The 19743-nt window shown below is 40.1% G+C and overlaps 2 protein-coding genes across 8 annotated transcripts in view; one reads left to right on the forward strand and one right to left on the reverse strand.

The window, feature by feature from the left end:
• hmbox1b (homeobox containing 1 b) overlaps positions 1-11459 on the forward strand; it is a 43432-nt gene extending 31973 nt beyond the window's left edge. For all 3 annotated transcript variants that reach the window (XM_049590687.1, XM_049590689.1, XM_049590688.1), the window contains exon 10: positions 4146-11459. In XM_049590687.1, coding sequence (XP_049446644.1) covers positions 4146-4289 — 144 coding nt within the window. In that variant the 3' untranslated portion in view covers positions 4290-11459. The remainder of the gene's footprint in view (positions 1-4145) is intronic.
• A 403-nt stretch (positions 11460-11862) lies between these two features.
• Positions 11863-19743, reverse strand: part of LOC125897348 (kinesin-like protein KIF13B) — a 71462-nt gene continuing 63581 nt past the window's right edge. For 4 of the 5 annotated variants that reach the window (XM_049590632.1, XM_049590631.1, XM_049590630.1 and 1 more), the window contains 3 exons: positions 17300-17365; positions 13901-15302; positions 11863-13774 (listed from right to left, as the gene is read on the reverse strand). In XM_049590632.1, coding sequence (XP_049446589.1) covers positions 13524-13774; positions 13901-15302; positions 17300-17365 — 1719 coding nt within the window. In that variant the 3' untranslated portion in view covers positions 11863-13523. The other variant, XM_049590633.1, reaches the window with a different exon arrangement.

Consider the following 19743-nt stretch of genomic DNA (forward strand, 5'->3'; position numbering starts at 1 on the left):
TCAGTACATATGCAGTTGACAGTAATCATGGTAGCAGAACGACCACTTAAAATTGTTGGTCACTTTTGAAACATGTGTCCTTGATTTTAAAACATGGTAGCCACATTAGTAGCCAGCAACTGTTGGTTTTGCTCGTTGATGACAACTGTGGCTGGCAGATTTTATCAGCTAAAGAGGCTGTCTTCAGCTGTATAATGTTTCCAGCTGGCTTGGTTCAAAACAACATCCTTTTAAAAGGGGCTTAAATATGCACTTGGTGGCTACATCTTGCTAAAAGAAAGAGAATAAAGCTGCATGTCCAAGGCAAGAAGTCTCACCATCCTAACCCCACTGTAACATGATCCTATTTGGCTGCTTAGCTAGCAGTTTTAGAGAGAAAAATGAAAGGAGCACCACATAAAAGTCTGGGCTCCCCAAGACATTTGAGCCCTCAGACAACTTTTACCAGTGTCTCAGACCATAATTAGCTTGTTAGGGCTATGGCTTGTTCACAATCATCCTTAGGAAAGTCCAGGTGATGCAGATTTCAAACTTTATAAATACTCTGACTCCTTAAACTTTGTACCAACAATCAGCAGCCACGGGCTCCTCTAAACAGCTGCCTGGCACTCTGAAAACTCTAATAACTGATGCCCACAAAGCAGGAGAAGGCTATAGGAAGCTAGCAAAGTGTTTTCAGATAGCTGTTTACTCAGTTTGTAATGTAATTAAGAAATGGCAGTTAACAGGAACTGTGGAGGACAAGTTGAGGTCTGGCAGACCAAGAAAACTTTCTCAGAGAGCTGCTTGTTGGGTTATTGTAGGAGACTCAGATTCTGTATACAATATTAATAGTTCAACAAAATAAAGTCTACCACTAATGACACATTTGAACAGTTCCCAAATACAAATAAATGTACCCTGGGATCTGTATATATAAATCAACAGGCGATTTCCTTCTCTCTTTGCAAAATCCTTAACGATTGAGTTCTTCTTTATCCACCTGGACCTTTAAGCTCTGCCATTTCTCCTCTAATCATCATGCTGTAACCTGCAACAGGCTGTTATGTTACCATAACTACTGCACATTCACGTGTATGTAGTTTTTGTCAAGCCACGAGCATCACGTATGTTTATATTGCTAAAGGTTCAATCACTTGACGACACCGACTCCCGTGTGCGCACAGTGAGAGAGGAGTTTCCTAAAAGAGTCTGAGAAGTCCAGGGCTGTTGATAAAACATTCAGGATGCCCAGGCCTAATAACAGCACAGTTTATTCCACACTACTAAAGCTGTTCCTCTTTTTAAAACTATCGCAAGTCGCTAATTATTTCGCTTTCAGCCATGTTTGTTGTTGCCATGGGTAACAGTATGATGTCATATGTCAACAAGTCCAAATATTTAGAATATCAAAATATGAATTTTTCACGATATTAGAAATATATTGGTATTATCGTGAATGAGATGATATGGCTCACCCCTAGTTCTCACCACAAAATTCATCATCGGAAGTTTGCAAAGAACAACTAATCATGGCTGATTTATTTTCTTTTAAACATGTCCTGTGGACTGATGAAATTAACATTTGTCCAGCTGTTATACACAGAGGTTGTGTGATCATGCTTTAGGCTTGTGTTGCAGCTGGTAGCACAGGGAACATTTCACAGGTACAGGGAAGAATGGATTCAATTAAATGCCAGCAAATTCTGGAAACAAACATCACATCATCTGTAAAACCACAGCACCTCAAGAGGAACAAGCTAGAGGTATTGCCATGGCCCTCACTTTTCCCTGGTCTTAACATTCTCGGACCTCAAAAGAGTAGTGCATGCCCAAGAATCTCACCTTTTGCAGGAAAAATGGGTGAAATTCCCCCGAACAAGAATTGAAAGAGTCTTAGCTGGTTACAAAAAGTGTTTGAAGCTGTGATACTTGCCAAGAGATGTGCTACTAAGTACTGACCATGCAGGGTGCCCAAACTTTTGCTTCAGGCCCTTTTCCTTTTTTGTTATTTTGAAACTTTAAAAGATTAAAATTATAAAGTAATCTTGCTTAAAATATTAAAGAAATGTGTCATCTTTACCTTTTGCCTTCTGGAGATCAGTTCAGCTTCTACTTGCATAGCCATTCACAATAAATACAGTTTTGACCAGGGGTGGCCAAACTTTTACATGCCACTGTACATACCGTTGAGTTTGGCAGACATAATATTATTTTGGGTGAGCAGTTTAACTGAGATTCATGTAGTGTAAACTTCCACACATCTAACGAAGACGAGGACAGAGCGGCTAACATAATCCTATATTCTGATGGCATCAAGGACCAGATCTCACACAGTGGGGAAATACCACAGTGTTATTTCTTAACAGGGATTATCAATGTCGCCAGTCTACCAACAATATAATGTAGCATGAAGTGCTCGCTGACCTGCCTGGAAGTTACACTGGGTTACTACTGTAGGTAGAAAGCTAGTTAGCCATGTATGCTAAGGATTCTGTTTTACATTAGCTGTTTAAATCACTCCTTGCACTTTTGTTCTTTTGTTTTCGGTTTTGGAAACACTGAAGAAAGGTACTACCACTACTCACTACTCTGCCTGTCACAATAGCTACTTTTGTTGAACAATATTGTGTCTCAGAAATAATAGTGATATGACAGTATTGTTCTTTTGAGACCATTTTATAGCACTAATCCAATGATAATAGCATAAGAATGCAAGTACACCTTTTCAAAGAGCATTTAACTTTTAGTTCTAAAGAATATTCAGACATTCAGAAAAAAATAATATATACAAGAAAGTATTTACAGAATTGTAGAACCTTTATAGGAGAAGCCCAAAATGAATCAGTTTGAGACCTAAAACAAGTTTCAGCAACAAAAAAAAGCCAAATGATGCCTCCTGAGGCTAACAAGTTTAGCGAAGCTCTGGGAACCTGTTACCTCCATTATTCCACTGTTGTGTTGTAGTCAGCTCCCCTGGATGGACGGCCTGGCCCAGGGAGTTGCTGTTGAATTTATGGAGTGGAGATTGAAGTTGTTGGGAGGGTAAAATTACAAAGGACTAATGTTTTGGCTCATTTTCCAGGGGGTGGGAAAGCTAATGACTAGCTAACTGTGCCTTTTCCACTCTATAAAGTACAGCTGTAGGCTGCCAGTAAGCTACACTGTGTCATCTTTTAAGTGTAATTTTATTTTCCTTCAGACTTTTGTAAGTAGGCGGGGTGGAGAGAAAAAAAGATAGAATTGCTGTGCCTAAGTTTTACACTAGGGCCACATTGCCTGTGTGAGCGGCACTGCTCAGGCACGGCATGGCTACAGATAGGGAACATCTAAAGAACAGGAGTCTTGCCTGTTTTTTTTGTGTGTCTTTTTATAATCACATTAACATCATACAATGTTTCACTACAGTTTAATGTCTATCACAGACATGAAAAATATAAATATTTCTTTTCAACTCAAAACTTCCATCTTCGTTTGAAAAAAAAAAAAAAGCCCTGTGACAACATTTTTGTGGACAGAACCCCTTCATTTGTTAACACCAGGCTTTTTATTGTGAAACATTTGCAGGACCATGCTGTTGCTGACTGCACAGCTCCACTGATGTGTGGAGCATTGACTTTTAATTGTGGAAATACACTAGTTATAGCAGGTGGCAGCTCTGTAGCAGTAACGAAGTCTGTGTGAACACCGCACGCGTGCAAGCCACCGCACCTCAGCAAGGTAGCCGTCATGTGCTGCTCACACAGGCAGGGTGGTGTAAGCTTTACAATGGTTGGTTGACTCTGGCATCATGTTGGCTAAAATGTTGCTGACATTCATATATAAACAGACTCGCAAGTAAACACAAGGGGCCATATTGAGGTAAGAAAAATGATCAAGGTCATGTCCATACATGGTGTGGTAAGTGTAATTATCATGACAGGCCTACTTACTCTGACCTCATACACACCACTTTAACAAGCAGAAATCCAAAGCTTGATAGGCGTGCCAGGCCCAGTTATGGTTGCTGAGCTATAATTGGACAATTGTCATCTAAGGGAGGGTTTTAGTGGACAGTTGGTGAGTTAGTCAGCATGAGGGCAAAACCAGAGAGGTGGAAAATGAGTCTTAACCACATAAGTAGATGTTTGATCTCTTGGTCTTCTAACTCTTCCTCCCTGTCTCAGGATGACAGTGCAGCACACAGCGAGCACCAGGACCCCATCTCTTTGGCTGTGGAGATGGCTGCCGTCAACCACACCATCCTGGCCCTGTCCAGAACTGGAGGGGTCCCCAACGACATCAAGACGGAGTCCCTGGAGGACGAATGAACTGCACAGTAAATGGGATGGAGGAAGCGGAAGAGAGAAACGACAGAGTCGAGAGGGGAGAGAAACGAGGAGTTAAAAAAAAAAGAGACCAAAATAATGCTACTTAGTAAACCTTCTGAATCTGTCCGTCAGCCAGCCCCCTGCCAGCTGTTCCTCCTCTCTCGGCTTCCCTCCTCCACTCCCCTCCCCCCACAGAGTCCATGTAAACAGTAATTACCCACCACCCCCATCTCACCCTACCCAATATATTGACACAGCTGGCGGAAATGGGTCACTATACATCCTATGAAAATGTTCCACATAAAGAAGAAAAGGGGGCAATCAAGGCCTTTAACCCCCAAAACGGTGGCCCTCGTCTGGGATTTGTGTCTCCCGGGAACTCCCCTCTCCTCCCTGAATACACTCTCTCCTCACAGGATACCTCTTCTCTTCCCTCTCCTCTTCCTTACTCCCCCTCTCCTTCCCTCTCCAGCCTGGTTGTCTGAGCCGATCCTCAGTCTATCTCACCTCAGCGTCAACCTCAGAAAAATAACGTGTACTGTATATATAATATATATATGGTTCTTATGGTTCTCAGTCACACTCTACCTACCTACATAACCCTCAAAATGCACCCTCTTCATTGTGCAATTCACCTGAAGAGCAGCCTCCAGCCTTTGTGCGGGGAAAGATGGATGGTGAGAGTTTCCTTCTCGCCCTGTCTGGCACCGAGGCAGTCAGTAAGGATAATATCAGCAGACAGAACTGTCCAGTCACTGTCTCATATCCTCTATAGTTCTTATTCCTCAGTGGAGTGGCTTTTTGCTTTTTTACAGTAGACCTGCTGTTGGATGAAAACCTCAAAAAAGACGTAGCCTTAAATTCATACAGACAACTCCACTTTTACTTTTTGCAGTATATGGCAGGTTTTTTTCCTGACAACAGGGAACGACCAGGAATTTTTTAGTATGCATAAAAAAAGCCAAACTTAATGTGAAGGTTTATGTCCAGCAGCAGCAGTGGTTTTAGTTCTCTCACCTGCATTTCCCTCTGGTTTTAGCCCACGTGGCGACTGGATATACAATCATTTTTGCCTTGGTATTTAGCTTCCCAGTGACACTATCGTTAAGTACTTGAGGCTATGAGAATCAATTTAGGGTCAATGTGATAATCAAGCAAACTTAAGCTATCTAATAAGGGGAATTGTGCTTTGTTTTAAATGTCATCCATGCCAAAGGAAAAGATGCTCGGAGCAAAAAGCTAAGAGGCAAAGCTAAGACTGATCTGAAACTGACGTTCATCCAAAGCGATTTCTACTAACTCCTTTGGCGCCCGTAGGTTGTTTGTCCCGCTCAGTGAAGCCTCTTGAGCCAGCGTGCCATCGCGTGCAGGCTGGACACTACAGCAGGCCTGTGTCAGTAATGATAGGTATTAGCAGCCACACATATAATGATAAAATACCCCTAAGCTATTTACTACTTGTTCTGTGACGCTGCCTCTTTATAATAGCCTAAAGAATGTGCTTTCAGAAGATTTTTTAAATATCAGTGGTATCAAATTAGACGAAATCCACACTGGAAATGGTTTAGAATATCAGAACTTCTAACTGAGGTGATCTCTGTTTTAATTTCATCTATGTAGTCTCAAAGATTAAAGCACCACTTTGAAGGGAATCAAAGACATTTTAAGTGGTGATATTGGAAATAATTTTCCACTTTTTTTGCCCATGGTGGAACTTCTCCAAAACCATCTTTGAGCGGAGATAGTGGTAATGTCAGAAGCAGAGACAAAGTCCTGCTGTGTTCCTTAAAGGTTCCTTGGGGCTTACTAATTGCCGAGTATTAATGCCTTTTCAGTCAAAGACTGATATCTGAGGAAGTTACATGAAAGGTTTGATGACTGTACGCGTAACATGAGGCTAGAGCCAGGAGATGGTTAGCTTAGCTTAGCTTAGCATTAAGGCTAGATACAGCGAGCCTGGCTCTGTCCAAAGATTAGAAGTCTGCCCACTAGCACCTCTAAAGCTCAGTAATTAATCCTTTATATTTTGTCTTGTTAAAGCCATACTAAAAACTAAGTTCGAAAAAGACAAGTTGTTATTTTACAGATGGTTATGTGCTGATTTTTTTTGGCCAGGCTCAGTGACTTCCTGTGCCCTTCTTTTATATATGAGATATAATGTGTTAATCAGTGAGCTTTTAAGGGGCTTATAGAAATATATTTTCACTTTTGGACAGAGTCAGGCTTGCTGTTTTCTCTTCCAGCCTCTATGCTAAGCTATGCTAACTGTCTCCTTCTTGTAGCATCATACTTAGCATAGAGACATGAGAGTGGTATCGATCCCATCTAACTGTTGGCAAGAGAGAACGCAAATATATTTCTTGAAATGTCAAACTGTTGCTCTCAAGGAACTCTTGCCTCAGGCCTCATTTCCACTGTACAGTATGGCTTGACTCAGTCAGAACTTTTCTTTTTGTTGTGGATAGTACCTGATACATTTTTAAAACCACCTCGGTCAAGGATTCAAGCGAGCTAAGGCGGTAATAAAAGGTGGAGTTAAAACTAGGGCTGGACATCTATTTGAATATTAAACACAATTTTGGCTTCCCACAATTAAATGAACATGATCCACTACGATATTGACGTTTAAAATGCTTTGCTCATAGAAAACTCCACTGCATATTTAAATTAAGTACTTCCTAAACTAACAGCCAGCCTCCACTTCTCAAGAGCTGTCATGCTGCTTCTTGTGCAACCTGCAACATGAGCTTGTGAAAAACATTCCTGAATGTTGCGACTGCAGACGGGCAAAACAAAAATCATGCGTCATCATCCGTTCTTTGGAAGTATATTGGTAAGGAGAAAACAAATCACATGCAAACAGTGTATGAGACTTGTGTCTGCGCCTCAAAGCAACAACTTCTTAAACTGTTTGAAAAACACCACAATCTGCATCAAGATGAATGCATCAAGGCTGGGAAGAATAACATCGCTAATGTTGGCATTATCCCTGTCCTCCTTGGCCAGTGTCAACTTAGACGTCCATGACAGTGACACTGCAGCACGTCATGGTATCGTGACCACTGTATAAAAAAACCAAACAGAACAAAACACAGCAGCAGATATGTATTGAAAGCAGGTGCACTGCATTCAGATGAAGAACCTTATTTTAAGTCTTACTTTGATGCAATAATAGCAGGAATGTAGCACAACATGGAAGTAAAAGCAGTGCTTTGTTGATTTAAATGTGAAAGCATCATAACAATATTTTGTCCCCAAAAACATTTAGGGCTGCATGATAGTATTGGCACGTCTTTGGTATAGGCCAATATCAGCTATAAAATGAACTAGCCACTAGCCAAAACTAGCCAGAATTAGCCAACATGCTTTTTCTTATTTAGCACAATAGATGAATATTACATATATTGAAAAGCGTTGTATTTTATGACTCCATCTGCTGGTGGCTCATCATGATGAGAGTATGCATGCATAATGTGGTGTTAATTACACTACAGAAGAGACTTAATGATCACTAAAATAGAAGTTGGGAAAAAAAGTGGATATGATACCATGATATTGGTATTGGTTATCGGCACATTGAATATCAGCAAAAAGTCCAATATTGTGCATCCCTGAAAATGATTAATGAATAATTAATGTTCGTTAGAAATAACAATCTCAATATTGATGAAAATCAGGATTATCATTTTGGCCATAATCGTGCAGCTCTAGTTTAAACTAGAGCTGCACAATAGTCAAGCTAGCTTCAAAAGCAACCACTTTTTTTTATTCCCTTGACCCAGATTTTTAAAAATGGCAGCCCACTAAACCACGCTGTGGTCAGTTTAAGAACGTTCTGCTGTTCGGTTGCTGACGAAAGGATGGCGCTACAATGACGTCACAGCAGTTTGATGGGGTGTGCGATCAACTGATAATCCTGCCTACTATCTGCAGTGGAAAACAAAAGGAGAAAGGTACTGATATTAAAAGTGAGCTGAGTAGAGTTGAGTTGAACCATTCAGTGTAAATGAGGCAGTAGTGATGGTTTTGGAGAACTGTGGAAATATTCTTCAAAGCAGGATTAAACAACGTAGTTAACCAGAAATCACTATAATTCTTCATGTTTTAAAAAGTCAAATATGGCCATGAATGATGTTTGAAATCATCTGTAATCTGGATCCTGCTTGTAGAATAGCTCCCAGCCTTGGGCTCTAATCTAGTAAAGCTCTATTTAAATATATTGCCTGTGTGTGTGTACGAAGCTGCGAACACAGTGACTCAGTACTGGGAACTGTGTTTGAAAAAGAAAGGGTTGAAAGATAAAAACAATATGTATTTATACTCATTTTTTATGGTAATGTACAAAAAAGAATGACAGATGTTTTGAAATGAAACATGCTTTTATTGTTAAATTAATCATGCTTTTTAATTTCTCCTCACTTGCTTTTCTATTATCATTTAAATTGTTTTTCTTTTGTGTCATCCCTTATTTGACTGAACAACAGTCTCCCCGTTTGTGTCTGAGGTAGTAAGCTATTTTGTGAAAGATGAAAAACGTTGCACCTTATTTAAAATAAGAATCGCTGTTAAAGTGTAACCTTCCCTCCCCTGAGCCTTCCTTTGAAATGGCAAACGTCCAGTATACTGATATGGGGCCGGTGCGGGAAAACATTTCAGCACAGCTGCTTCACACACACACCATATCATATTAAATCAAAGCCCCAGTATGTGCTGTTATCTCCACACCAAGAACGCCACACCAAACTCCATCGTGAGATTTTGGTTTCTTAATAGTGATATTCTTGCAAAATGCATAACTCATACAATATGGCTTTGAGAAATGGTAACATTTATAAAGACAATAGACACTTTACTAAGGTTAGTATGAAAATAAAGTGCTGATGTTATTCAAAACACAATAAAATTCAGTCCCTCCAGAATTTCAATTCTGTTTTTGGGATTGTTGCAGCCCTCAATGTCTGATTTCACTGCAGCTTTTCCAAAAAAAAAAAATTTAAAAAAAAAAATCCTATTGCGTGTTGCAATGTTTATAGACATTTTTTGAAAATTTCTTACTATGAATATTCAGCGTTACCTGCAGAATTAGGGCCAAAACACACCAGAGACGAGTGCCACACCCCCAAAAATATGCCCCTGTTATTTTCAATGTACAACCCCACACGAGTGGCAGCTAGATACACGTCAGCACTCTTGGATGCGTCACTGTGCACCATTTCACACCACTGTCTTTTTTCCAGTCTCACCACTCCAAGAATTAAATGTGTTTCCCTCACTTGCTCTCTGCTCGTACATACCTGCTCCCATAGCAGCTCTTTTTCTCTGCTTCTTTGGAAGCTTGACTCCTTTCCTCACCAATGTTGTACAAAAAAATTGATGCTGTGTCTCTTGTGTGACAAAAAATTAATGAGATCGGCGCAGCGCTATTGATGGCCAAATGAAGCCATGTGAAGCATTGTCTTTATTTTCTGAGCCCACTAGATGCCGCTCTTGGTCTAAAGAGAGAGGCTCAAAGAATGGTAATTCAGTGGGCTTTCAACCTTTGGTTGAACAAGAAGCGCCATCTAGTGGGCTCAGAAATTAAAGACAATGCTTCAAGGCTTCATTTGGCCATCACTATGCAGCGCTGAAGGGCTGTCTCCTTGATCTGCTTTCCTTGTGTTTTCTCTGCCCTATTAGCACAAGCTAACACAAGACAACATGATGTCATCAGCACTCATCATATTTTGCAGCAGTGGTCTACATCCACCGCCAAGACATTAACGTAGATCCTTGGCTCAACTCTGTTTTTAAACCTGTTAGTAACCATTGGGTAACGGTAGCCATTACTAACATTTGCTAACAGGTAGCACTGTCACTTTGCGTGTGTGTTTGTGTGTGTGTGTGTGTGTGTGAGAGACTCCGTTGTCTCAGGTGCAGAGCTCTGGTCCTGCAGAAGTAGTCTCATGATAAACAGCGAAAGAGAGGGGTTCCCTGAATCAATATCTCGTGCGCAGCTATATAATAAAATGAGATTTTACTCATTTTAAATAGTCACAATCGCGGTAAAGTTGCAGTGATTGGACACAATTGAAGTTTGCACAGAATTCACTGGGATTGGCTGTATTCGATTCAATTAAGTTCTTTTTTTTATTTTTTTTATTGCAACATCACACCATCCTGGAGGGACTGAAAATTGTTTGGATGCTGCAGTTTGATTAAATGTGTTCCATGTATGACAGTTTAAAGGGACTAACAGAAATGGCCAAGACAGAGCTAGGAGGCTGATCAACTGTATGTTTGACCAAAAACTAAACTTTGAAGTGAACTATTCCTTTAAAACTTGAGACTTAAAGATCTGAAGAGGAGCACACACTTATTAGAATTGACTTGTACTACTCACTTGTATATGCAGAGTATATGCTGATAAAACACTTTTTAAAATGAACAAGCAAAGTGTTTCTTCTATTTGAAGGATTTGTGTCTGGAGTTTGGTGTGATGCTCTGTCTCCGTACAAAGAATATTGTATGTTTGAAATAAGTTGCGTGTGGAAGGAAAAGAGTACAAAGAGTGCATTTAGAGATTATTCTCTCACTGTAAAACACTTTAAAAAAATATGAATTGCCTTAGTGTTTGAGAGATGCCATGGCCCAATTAGCAAGTACAAGTTTTAATCCAGCAGTATTTTATGTGAGCGTTCAAGCTTGACAGAAATGTTTATGGGATGGAAGAAAGAACCCTCAGGTGCTCAAGAAGATTCTGTGCTTTTCCAAGAGAAAACTGGAAACAGATTAATCTTTTTAACACACTGAAATCTGAAACAGGCTTTCCCCACCCAGTGTCGTGTGTACTCCAGTGGTAGTGCTTACTCTGAAGGGGTGTCCTCTCGTGGTGTGTCAGGGTCAACATGTCTACATGTCCTTCTGTGTCCCCAGTGAAAACACCATCCACTTCATCCCAATATAGCTCTGATAAAGAGGACTGAATGCTGTTGTATCAATCTCAAATCTAGTTATGTTCAAAATTACTGTATTGCCCATTTCAGAATTTAGTGCCTTTTTTGGACAGTAGACTGTTCTGTAATTAAGATGTAGTATATATACATTTTTTTGTACAGTTTCTTTGTTCATTTTTTAACTTGTGTTTATTTTAGTATGATATATATATAATGTACAAGAGAATAAAGCTATATCAATGAGACCTTTTCTGGATTTACTATCTTGTTGCCATGCCTCCACACCAGCAATAACTTTGACTGGGGACATTGTTTTCAGGTTGTGCATCCATCTGTTCCACTCTCATAAACATGATATCTCAAGGGAGTTTCTTCAGATTTGGCATGAACGTCCGGTTGGGCTCAAGGACCTCACTGTGACCTCAACCTCATTCTTGTGAACATATCTGAAGAACACCTTGAGGGAGTGTCTTCAAAACTGGCACAATTGTCCACTGGGATTAGATTTTGGTGGTCAAAGGTTACTGAGGCCTAACAAAATACACCTGTGCTTTTCCTACTATGACATGTTTACATGTCTGAAAAAGGGTCAAATTCTAGTTTACACATTCTAATGTGGACACAAATTTGTCACACACTGATTGACGAGCAAAATGAAATTTATTTAACAATATAAAAAGTTGATTTTGCTTTTCATCATCAATACGTCTTCATCTTCAAATAAATAAGCATTCAGGCATAGTATAAAATATCTTATTTACCAGACAAAAATTAATACTACAGTAAATGCATTCCAATCGACAAACCTCTTAAGTATTCCATACAGTGTCATTCGAAACTTGGAAATAAAAAAAAAAAAAAAATCCCCAAAAAACAGTCTCACTTTATCTCTGTTTAAAATGAAGTCACTATCAATCAATCTTGACACACTTGCTTTGAGACAACATTGATTAAAAATGTTGTAAGATTTCAGTAGAATTCATCAGAAAAGGAGTGCAAGTTTATTTTTCCTAAAACAGTAAAAATACACATTCAAGAGCTGAAATGAGCTCAGTAAAGACAGTTTCCAGCAGTACAGAATTTGGTGGTGTATCACTAAGGCACATCTGTGGAGTAGTAGTCGTGATATTTCAAGGCACAAGAATAAAATTATACAAAAGGTATAAAACAATTTGCAATACTTGGGCATCTATCCAAACATGTAGCTGCATAACACATTTTGAACATTAGAACTCTGAGCACATCAAAGTGTATGCAGTACAGTGTACAGTAATCCAGTTAACTTTAGATACTATTAACATTTAATTCTACATAGAATAGACAACATTTAAACCACTGAGAGGTGAGGTGAATAACACTGATTATCTCATTTCAATGCAAGGTTCTGCTAGGAAACTCTGGTCTTGACATTCATGTGGATGCCACCTGACACACTCACTCCCCTATAGCAATGACACTGCCTGATGGCAGTGGCCCCCCAGCAAGACAATGCATCTTGTAACACTGCAAGAACTGCTCAGGAATGGCCTGAGGAATGTGACAAAGAGCTCAAGGCCTCAACCTGGCCTCCAAATTTCCCAGATCCCAATCCGATTGAGGATCTGTGGAACGTGGTGGTGCCCCACATCACTACCAACAGGACTCAAAGAACCTGCCACTAGACACCAGACACCACATGGCAGGGTGGGTGGTGCATGTCAAGTATCATCCACTTAAGCGCCAGGACCCAAGGTTTCCCAACAGAACATTGCATTGTAACTGGATAATCAACATAATTCACTTCACCTGGCCGTGGTTTGAATGGATTGGCTGACTGATGTACATGCAAATATACTTTTGCCGGGCAAGTGGCAGAATATATTGAAAGGAAAAATGTGCTGATTCTGAGACAGCCCTTTGATAATTTCCCTGGAATAATCCATCCCAAACTGAGACAACCACTATTTCAAATTAAATTAGTAACAGAGAAAGGAGTTGTTACATACATTTATAAACCTAAAAACATTAACATCGTATGGTAAAACTATATTTCTTTGTGATTTTCGAAAACTAAGTACATTAGGTAGGATGGTGTCCTTTAATATGATGAGGGGTGAGAGGTCTCTCTCTACCCACACAGGAGCGTGGACTGAGTTATCTTGTGTTGTTAAAACCTAACAGTAGAGGATCAGATAAAGTGGAGCCTGTGGTCGATCTGGCCAAATAAAACATTGTATTGTCTCTCTTTCTGAAAGCTTACCCTACAATCACATCAATCAGCTGCTGTAGGCAGGTGTCCAGGAATTAGCCGATACTGAGCCTCTCAAGTGTTCCATGACTTGCGGTTCTCTCCTCTGCTGCGGCCCGTTGATGCCCCACCACCTTCACCTTTAGCCAGAGCAGTAAGAGCTGCCAGGTTGGGGCTGGATCCAGACAGGTTGGCACTACGGTGCTTTTGATGCTGGCGTCGGCGCTTGTTGCCGCCCCGGCTCACCCTGTCTGGCCTTACCAGCACGCCGTAACCAGGGTTACAGTGGAAGTAGTGTTTGCCACCCACTGAACCGTCATTCTTCCCTGGAGAAAGATGAAGAGAGGTTTGTTTGAGATTCTGAGTGGGGACAGAACTGAGCATAATGTATGTGAAGAATGCGGTAAGATCAATTAAAATGCATCTGATAGAGACAGGACAGCTCTACTCACCTGCTGGTACCTCCAGCTCCACTCCCACCCAGGTACCTGCTGCAAAGTCCGTGGGTCCGATGTAACGGACAGTGCCGCTCTTATTGTTCCCCACATTCACGAACTCCCCTTCTTTCAACCAGTCAGGGAGAACTGCAGTTGCATCTCCATCCTCTGTGTCAGAGATAATTTCCAGGCTCTCCATTGGAACAGAGAGGTTCAGTCCCGCTCCGAGGTTGGTGGCCTGGTCAACCTGTGCAGGTTTATCCTTCTCCTCACTCACAATACACTCAAAGGACTTGAGGTCTGAAGACTTCACTTTCTGTATCTTAAAGGGGTTTGCCGCTGTGGAAGTAGGTTTGGAAGGCTGAACACTGGACAGAGGAGGAGCTGGTGCTAAGGGAGGGTTCTTTGATGCATTGGCAGGTGCTTCCTGTTGGACTTCATCTGTGGTTGAGGATAAAGTCTGGTCAGAGGTGCTACTTGGGTCTGAGGCCACAAAAGTGGCTTGTTCTTCGGTTGAAGCTGAAAGAACCAAATTTACAGATGGGGCAGGAGCTGGAACTAAGCTTTCAGACATAACTGGGAGCAGGCCAGGAGCTGGATCTTCAGCACTTTCAAAGGTTGTCTGGTCTTCTTCAGGTTGCTGTGACAGAGGGACAATTGTTTGAGACTGACTTTGACCTTCTTGTGTGGAAGGTTGTGTTTCACAGTACAGTGACAGTTCAGCTTCTGTCTTGTCTGTGGCAGCTGGCTTGAGTTCTTCCATCAGAGGGGCTTCTGGTTTTGAGTGGTCTGTTTGTGAAAGCTCTGTCTGTTCGGTTTCATTCTCTTGTACCAACAATGAGTCTATAAGTGTCTCTGAATTGTCCAATTGTTCTGATCCTATATGGCCAGTTGTTGAATCTGGCTTTTGTTTGCTCTGGCATATTAAATCTGTTTCTGCAGCTGAAGCAGGCTCTTCTTGCTCCTTGTACTGGGCTAATGGAGACCAGTTTGGTTCTTGGTGACTCAGGTTTACATCTGATGGAGTATCATCTGGTTTGGACTGTGGCGAGTCAGTCCCCTCTTCAACTGCCTTATCGTCCAACACCAAGACTGACCCCTTAGGCTCTGATTGGTCCACGACTAAAGAATCAGGGTAAGTGTCAGACTGTGTCACTTGACTGTCCTCCTCCTCTTCATCTGGCACCGCTTCAAAACCATCAGCTCTGCTGCCGGATAATGGAGGTAGGTCCCAGCTTAGTGTGTAGACATCTGACAAAGTTGCTGTAGATATGCTAGTTGACATGTATCCACTTGATGCTTCGCTCACTGGGCTAGGGTTGGTGTCTTCTATGTCTCGGATGATTGGCGGTGGAAGGGGCACAGATCTGGAGCTCTCTGTTTGGAGGTCGGAAGAAATGATTTCCTCAATGGGAACCTAAGAGATAAACCGTGGCAACAAAGGTATTAGTGACTCAAAATGCAGCGCTGTCTGAGATAGCATCGGTTTCCAAAGTTTACTCTTAATTCCATAGAACAGAATATAGAATGTATTGGTTTGTTGTTCTAAGTCAGGTAGTTTTCTGTTAGACCAAAACCACTGATAAAACTTGGGTTTACTGTTCTGCTTCAAGCTAGTTGCTTTCTTTGACTGTCTCTTTGGTTTTGTCTGTTTTATTAGCTTTTTCTCTGATAAAACCTGCTTGCTGCAGCTGACAACAATGTTGATGAGAGCCATAAGAGTAAATCAAACCAAAACAATGTGCTGAAAGATGCTCAATCCCTCAACAGAGTTCAGAAATGAGTGATAATCCTTTGTGGGTTCATCAGTAAAAGTAACCTGGTTCACATTACATGTGGTCTTTTGATCCATTGTTTAACTTTAAACTTTAAAGAAATCTGTACCAACCTGTAAAAACAGCATAATGCTATACATTGCAGTAAGTCTAATTAAAGGAACTTATTGGTTGTTCTTGTTGGTTTCAATTGTTTCTCTCAGTCATTACATTACAAAACACAAACTAAAGAAAAATAGGAAAAATAATGCACGGACACACTTAAGTACAAAAAACACCACTCACTATCCCCTTCCTATAACAGGGTTTTCACACATTTTGATGAACATTTCAAAACTTTTCCATGACTTTTCAAGGACCCATATTTAAAAGAAAAATCTTGCCCCACTTGCTGGTGTTTTTCAAACTCTATTTAAACATAATCTCAGCTAGCTTGCATACATAGATGGAGAGATGGAACATAGGGAGAAAATGAATAAATGTATGTGATGATAAATAAAACTTCAAAACGCATATTATGTAATGTCAGCAGCTTCAGAAAATACATTTGCCATTTTGTTGCATCATGTGGAAGATTATCTTTGGAAGATTACTGTGACAATTCCATGACACACGACAAAATAACATAACTTTTCCAAAATTTCCGGTGATTTTTACTCATTCTATGGCTTTTCCAGGCTTGTTAAATACCATGACATTTCCAGGTATTCCATGACTGTGGGAACCTGCCATGAACCAAAATCCCAATGTAGGCTCTCACTAAAATCTGAGGAACATAATAGCCTCTTTTACACCTTGACTCAACAACAATGCTGTGAAGAAGTAAACAACCTATTTGCTTTTTTTATTTTTTATTTTACACTGAACCTAATCTTGGAACCCACTGCCAACAATAAGCCTCCGGGAGTGAGGGGCAATATTTCTGGCCGATCTGGTGTTGCCAGCAGTTAAATTTATAAACCGATATCTGCATATGAACACAGATACATTTAAGAAAGCTGATAAAAAGCTAAGTCGTCATCAGGCTACAGCTGATGGGTTCTGAGATTGCATTCAGTCAGTGTGCTCCACCTCTCCAAATGGACTGTTTTCCTGCCGCTCAAATGTCATTGATCAATAGTACTCGGACTACAGATGGAACTACAGAACACTTCTGATACCAAAACCTTGTTCTGTCACCTACAGAGTCTGCATGTAGATATCTGTTTATGGAGATTACACAGAACCAACCAGTGCGTGATTTTAGCATGCTGACTTTCCCAACGCAAAAGAGATTTCCGTATCTTTAAAACAGAATGGTGAGGAGAAATAACGGCGCAACATTGTGCCTGGTACAGACTGTGTAAAAGGGGTTAATAAATAAGAATACAATAAAATACCAATAAGAGCAATATTATTATATTAGTTCTTTAACTTAAGGTCTTATCAATTGCCAGGCTAGCATGATTTCCCCTCCATACTTGCAACAGACAGATCAGAAGTAATACCACTGAGAAAAGTGTTTGTAATTAAAGTAAAGTGTTTTTGGATTCTTTAGTGAGATAATGAAGGGCACGCCATATTTCAACATAGTTTATGTCTCTGCATTTCTGATACATATAAATATCTATTTAACATCATCTGGGGTTGGAGAACTTACCGGCTGTGGCTGTTTGCTCATGCCCTCTTCAACACTTGCTGACTGCACCATGATCCGAGGCAAAGTCTGCGTCAGGAAAAGAATTTAAAAGATGTTCAGTTAATGGCAATTTAAACAAAACAATCTTAAATCTGTAAATGGGCGCTTAAGGCTTGTCAAGCAGATTTCAAGATGTAATCACGAGCAAGTTGGTGTCATTTCAGTGCAGTTCCACCTGGAGATTAGATATTAATATAAGCCTGTAGTTTTCCAAACCTGTTCATTATACAGTGTGCATGAAGTGGTGATTAGCTGCTGTGAGGGAATTATAAAGCTCAGGCTTCAGCATGATGGCAAGACAGAAACGGAGCCTGTGGGGAAAAAGTTAATCTACAATTGTAGAAAGATGACAGATACTGTAGGCTGAACATCGTGCTGTACTGTTTTCTCTGGCACCATCACAGAATACTAAACTGGGATAACAAACTAGGCCAGTTGGCCATCTGTCATGATATATTAGGACTCAGACACATTATTATTGTGTATAATCAGTTTAGCACATCAATATATTAGAAAGGAGAAAATATTTCATTTATTGTTGTGATCAACAGTCAAGATGTTGATATGAAATGCAGAAAGTGCAATAAAAATATTTGTTCATCAGATCACTCAGACAGATAATCATGATAAACTGCTAAAACAATCAGGATAATTGCACTATAATTATAATTGCACCCAGAATCATTTATCCCTATTCAGTATTCTAATTCCCTCTTTGACACTCGATATGATCCCTCAGCTGATTCAATATTGTGTCTGATTTGCTTCTCAACATTTTTTTCTAGTTTCTGAAGAGGGTCTTATATCTTGAGATATTTTAAGATGTTGAATAAATCAAGACAATTGTTTGACTGTGCTTGGCAGACACAGTCACAGGATATTAATCAGGAGGATTGTTTGATTCTCTGGCACCCCTGACATCACACTCTGAGGGAATTAACACTTCATTCTTTAAACTCTGATGATCAAGATTAGGCGGTTTGATTCGTGTTTCTTTGTGCTTTTGCTCTGAGCAGAACGACAACCTACGTGGACACTATGTCTATCATCAGAGAGCAGGTCAAACACATCTATTCTATCCCTCTGTGGCTCACAACAGTAAACCTGCAAATCAACACAACACATCAGGTTCACAAGAATGTAACAGATGCACATTGCGTTTTTATTGAACAGAAATTACCAGAGTTACTGCCTTGCCATTGTATGCCCCTGCAAATCAGTCAAATTGCAGTTACAGTTTACAATCATATCTGTGAAAACATGGATGCTCCACACACATCTCACCCCCAGCAGCACAAAAGATCTATACAATCAGCACAGTTTCATGATTAGTGTCACCACTTCAGCATCTGACCAAATGTCTCCCCTTCTGTTCCTAAGATAGGACACTGAGTAATGTGTTTTTGTAGAACATTATAATGTCACAGTGACCTTTTGGATATAAAATGTCATCACTTCATCATTTGATCCTATTAGACATTTGCATGAAATTGTGTCAAAATTATTTGAGTTCTGGCCAAAAACATATTTTGTGAGGTCACAGTGACCTTGACATTTGACCACCAAATTCTGATCAATTTATTCTTGAGTCCATGTGGACGTTTGTGCAAAATTAGAGGAAATTCTATCCAGGCCTTTTGAAGATATAGTGTTCACAGGATTGAGACACACGTAAGGTCAAAGTAACCTTGACCTTTGACCACCAAATCCTAATCAGTGACACAGTGAAGTGAACGTTTGTGCCAAATTTGAAGAAATTCCCTCACGTTCACAAAACTAAGATCCAAGGTCAAAGTGACCTTAAACTTTGACCAACAAATGTAATCAGTTCATCAAGAAATTCCTTCAAGGCGTTCTTGACATACTGCATTCATGAGTTAAACAACAAAACAGGTTTCACTTGTTAATTTGGGCAAATTGGACAATGACAGTAACATAGAGAACTCCAAACTTTTGTTTTCTTTTTGTTTCTTTGTAATACATAACTTTGTTGTCCAGTACTTACCCATGGGATTCACAAGACTGACACTGATGGACAGATGGACAGACAGGCGGACATACGGACAGATGGACGGACAACCAGAAAACGTAATGTGTCTGGCCACGACTATTGCCAGCTCGGAGGCATTTTAAAAAAAAAAAAAAAAGGATCAAGAAATGTAGCCAGCACATGAGAACACTGTTTATCTGTCAGTCAGAATGGTATGATGGTATGATATACGTCTATATATATATATATATATATATATATATATATATATATATATATATGTGTCTCAGAAAATATCGCGGTTTCACGGCATTACGGTACCATGGTGTCACCGGATTATAATTATTAGAATCAGTCAGAATTACCCTTAAAGCAATCAAAACAGAACGGTTATTTTTTTTTTCATTTTTTAATG

This window comes from Epinephelus fuscoguttatus, linkage group LG11 (assembly GCF_011397635.1).
Source record: "Epinephelus fuscoguttatus linkage group LG11, E.fuscoguttatus.final_Chr_v1".
Lineage (NCBI taxonomy): Eukaryota > Metazoa > Chordata > Actinopteri > Perciformes > Serranidae > Epinephelus > Epinephelus fuscoguttatus.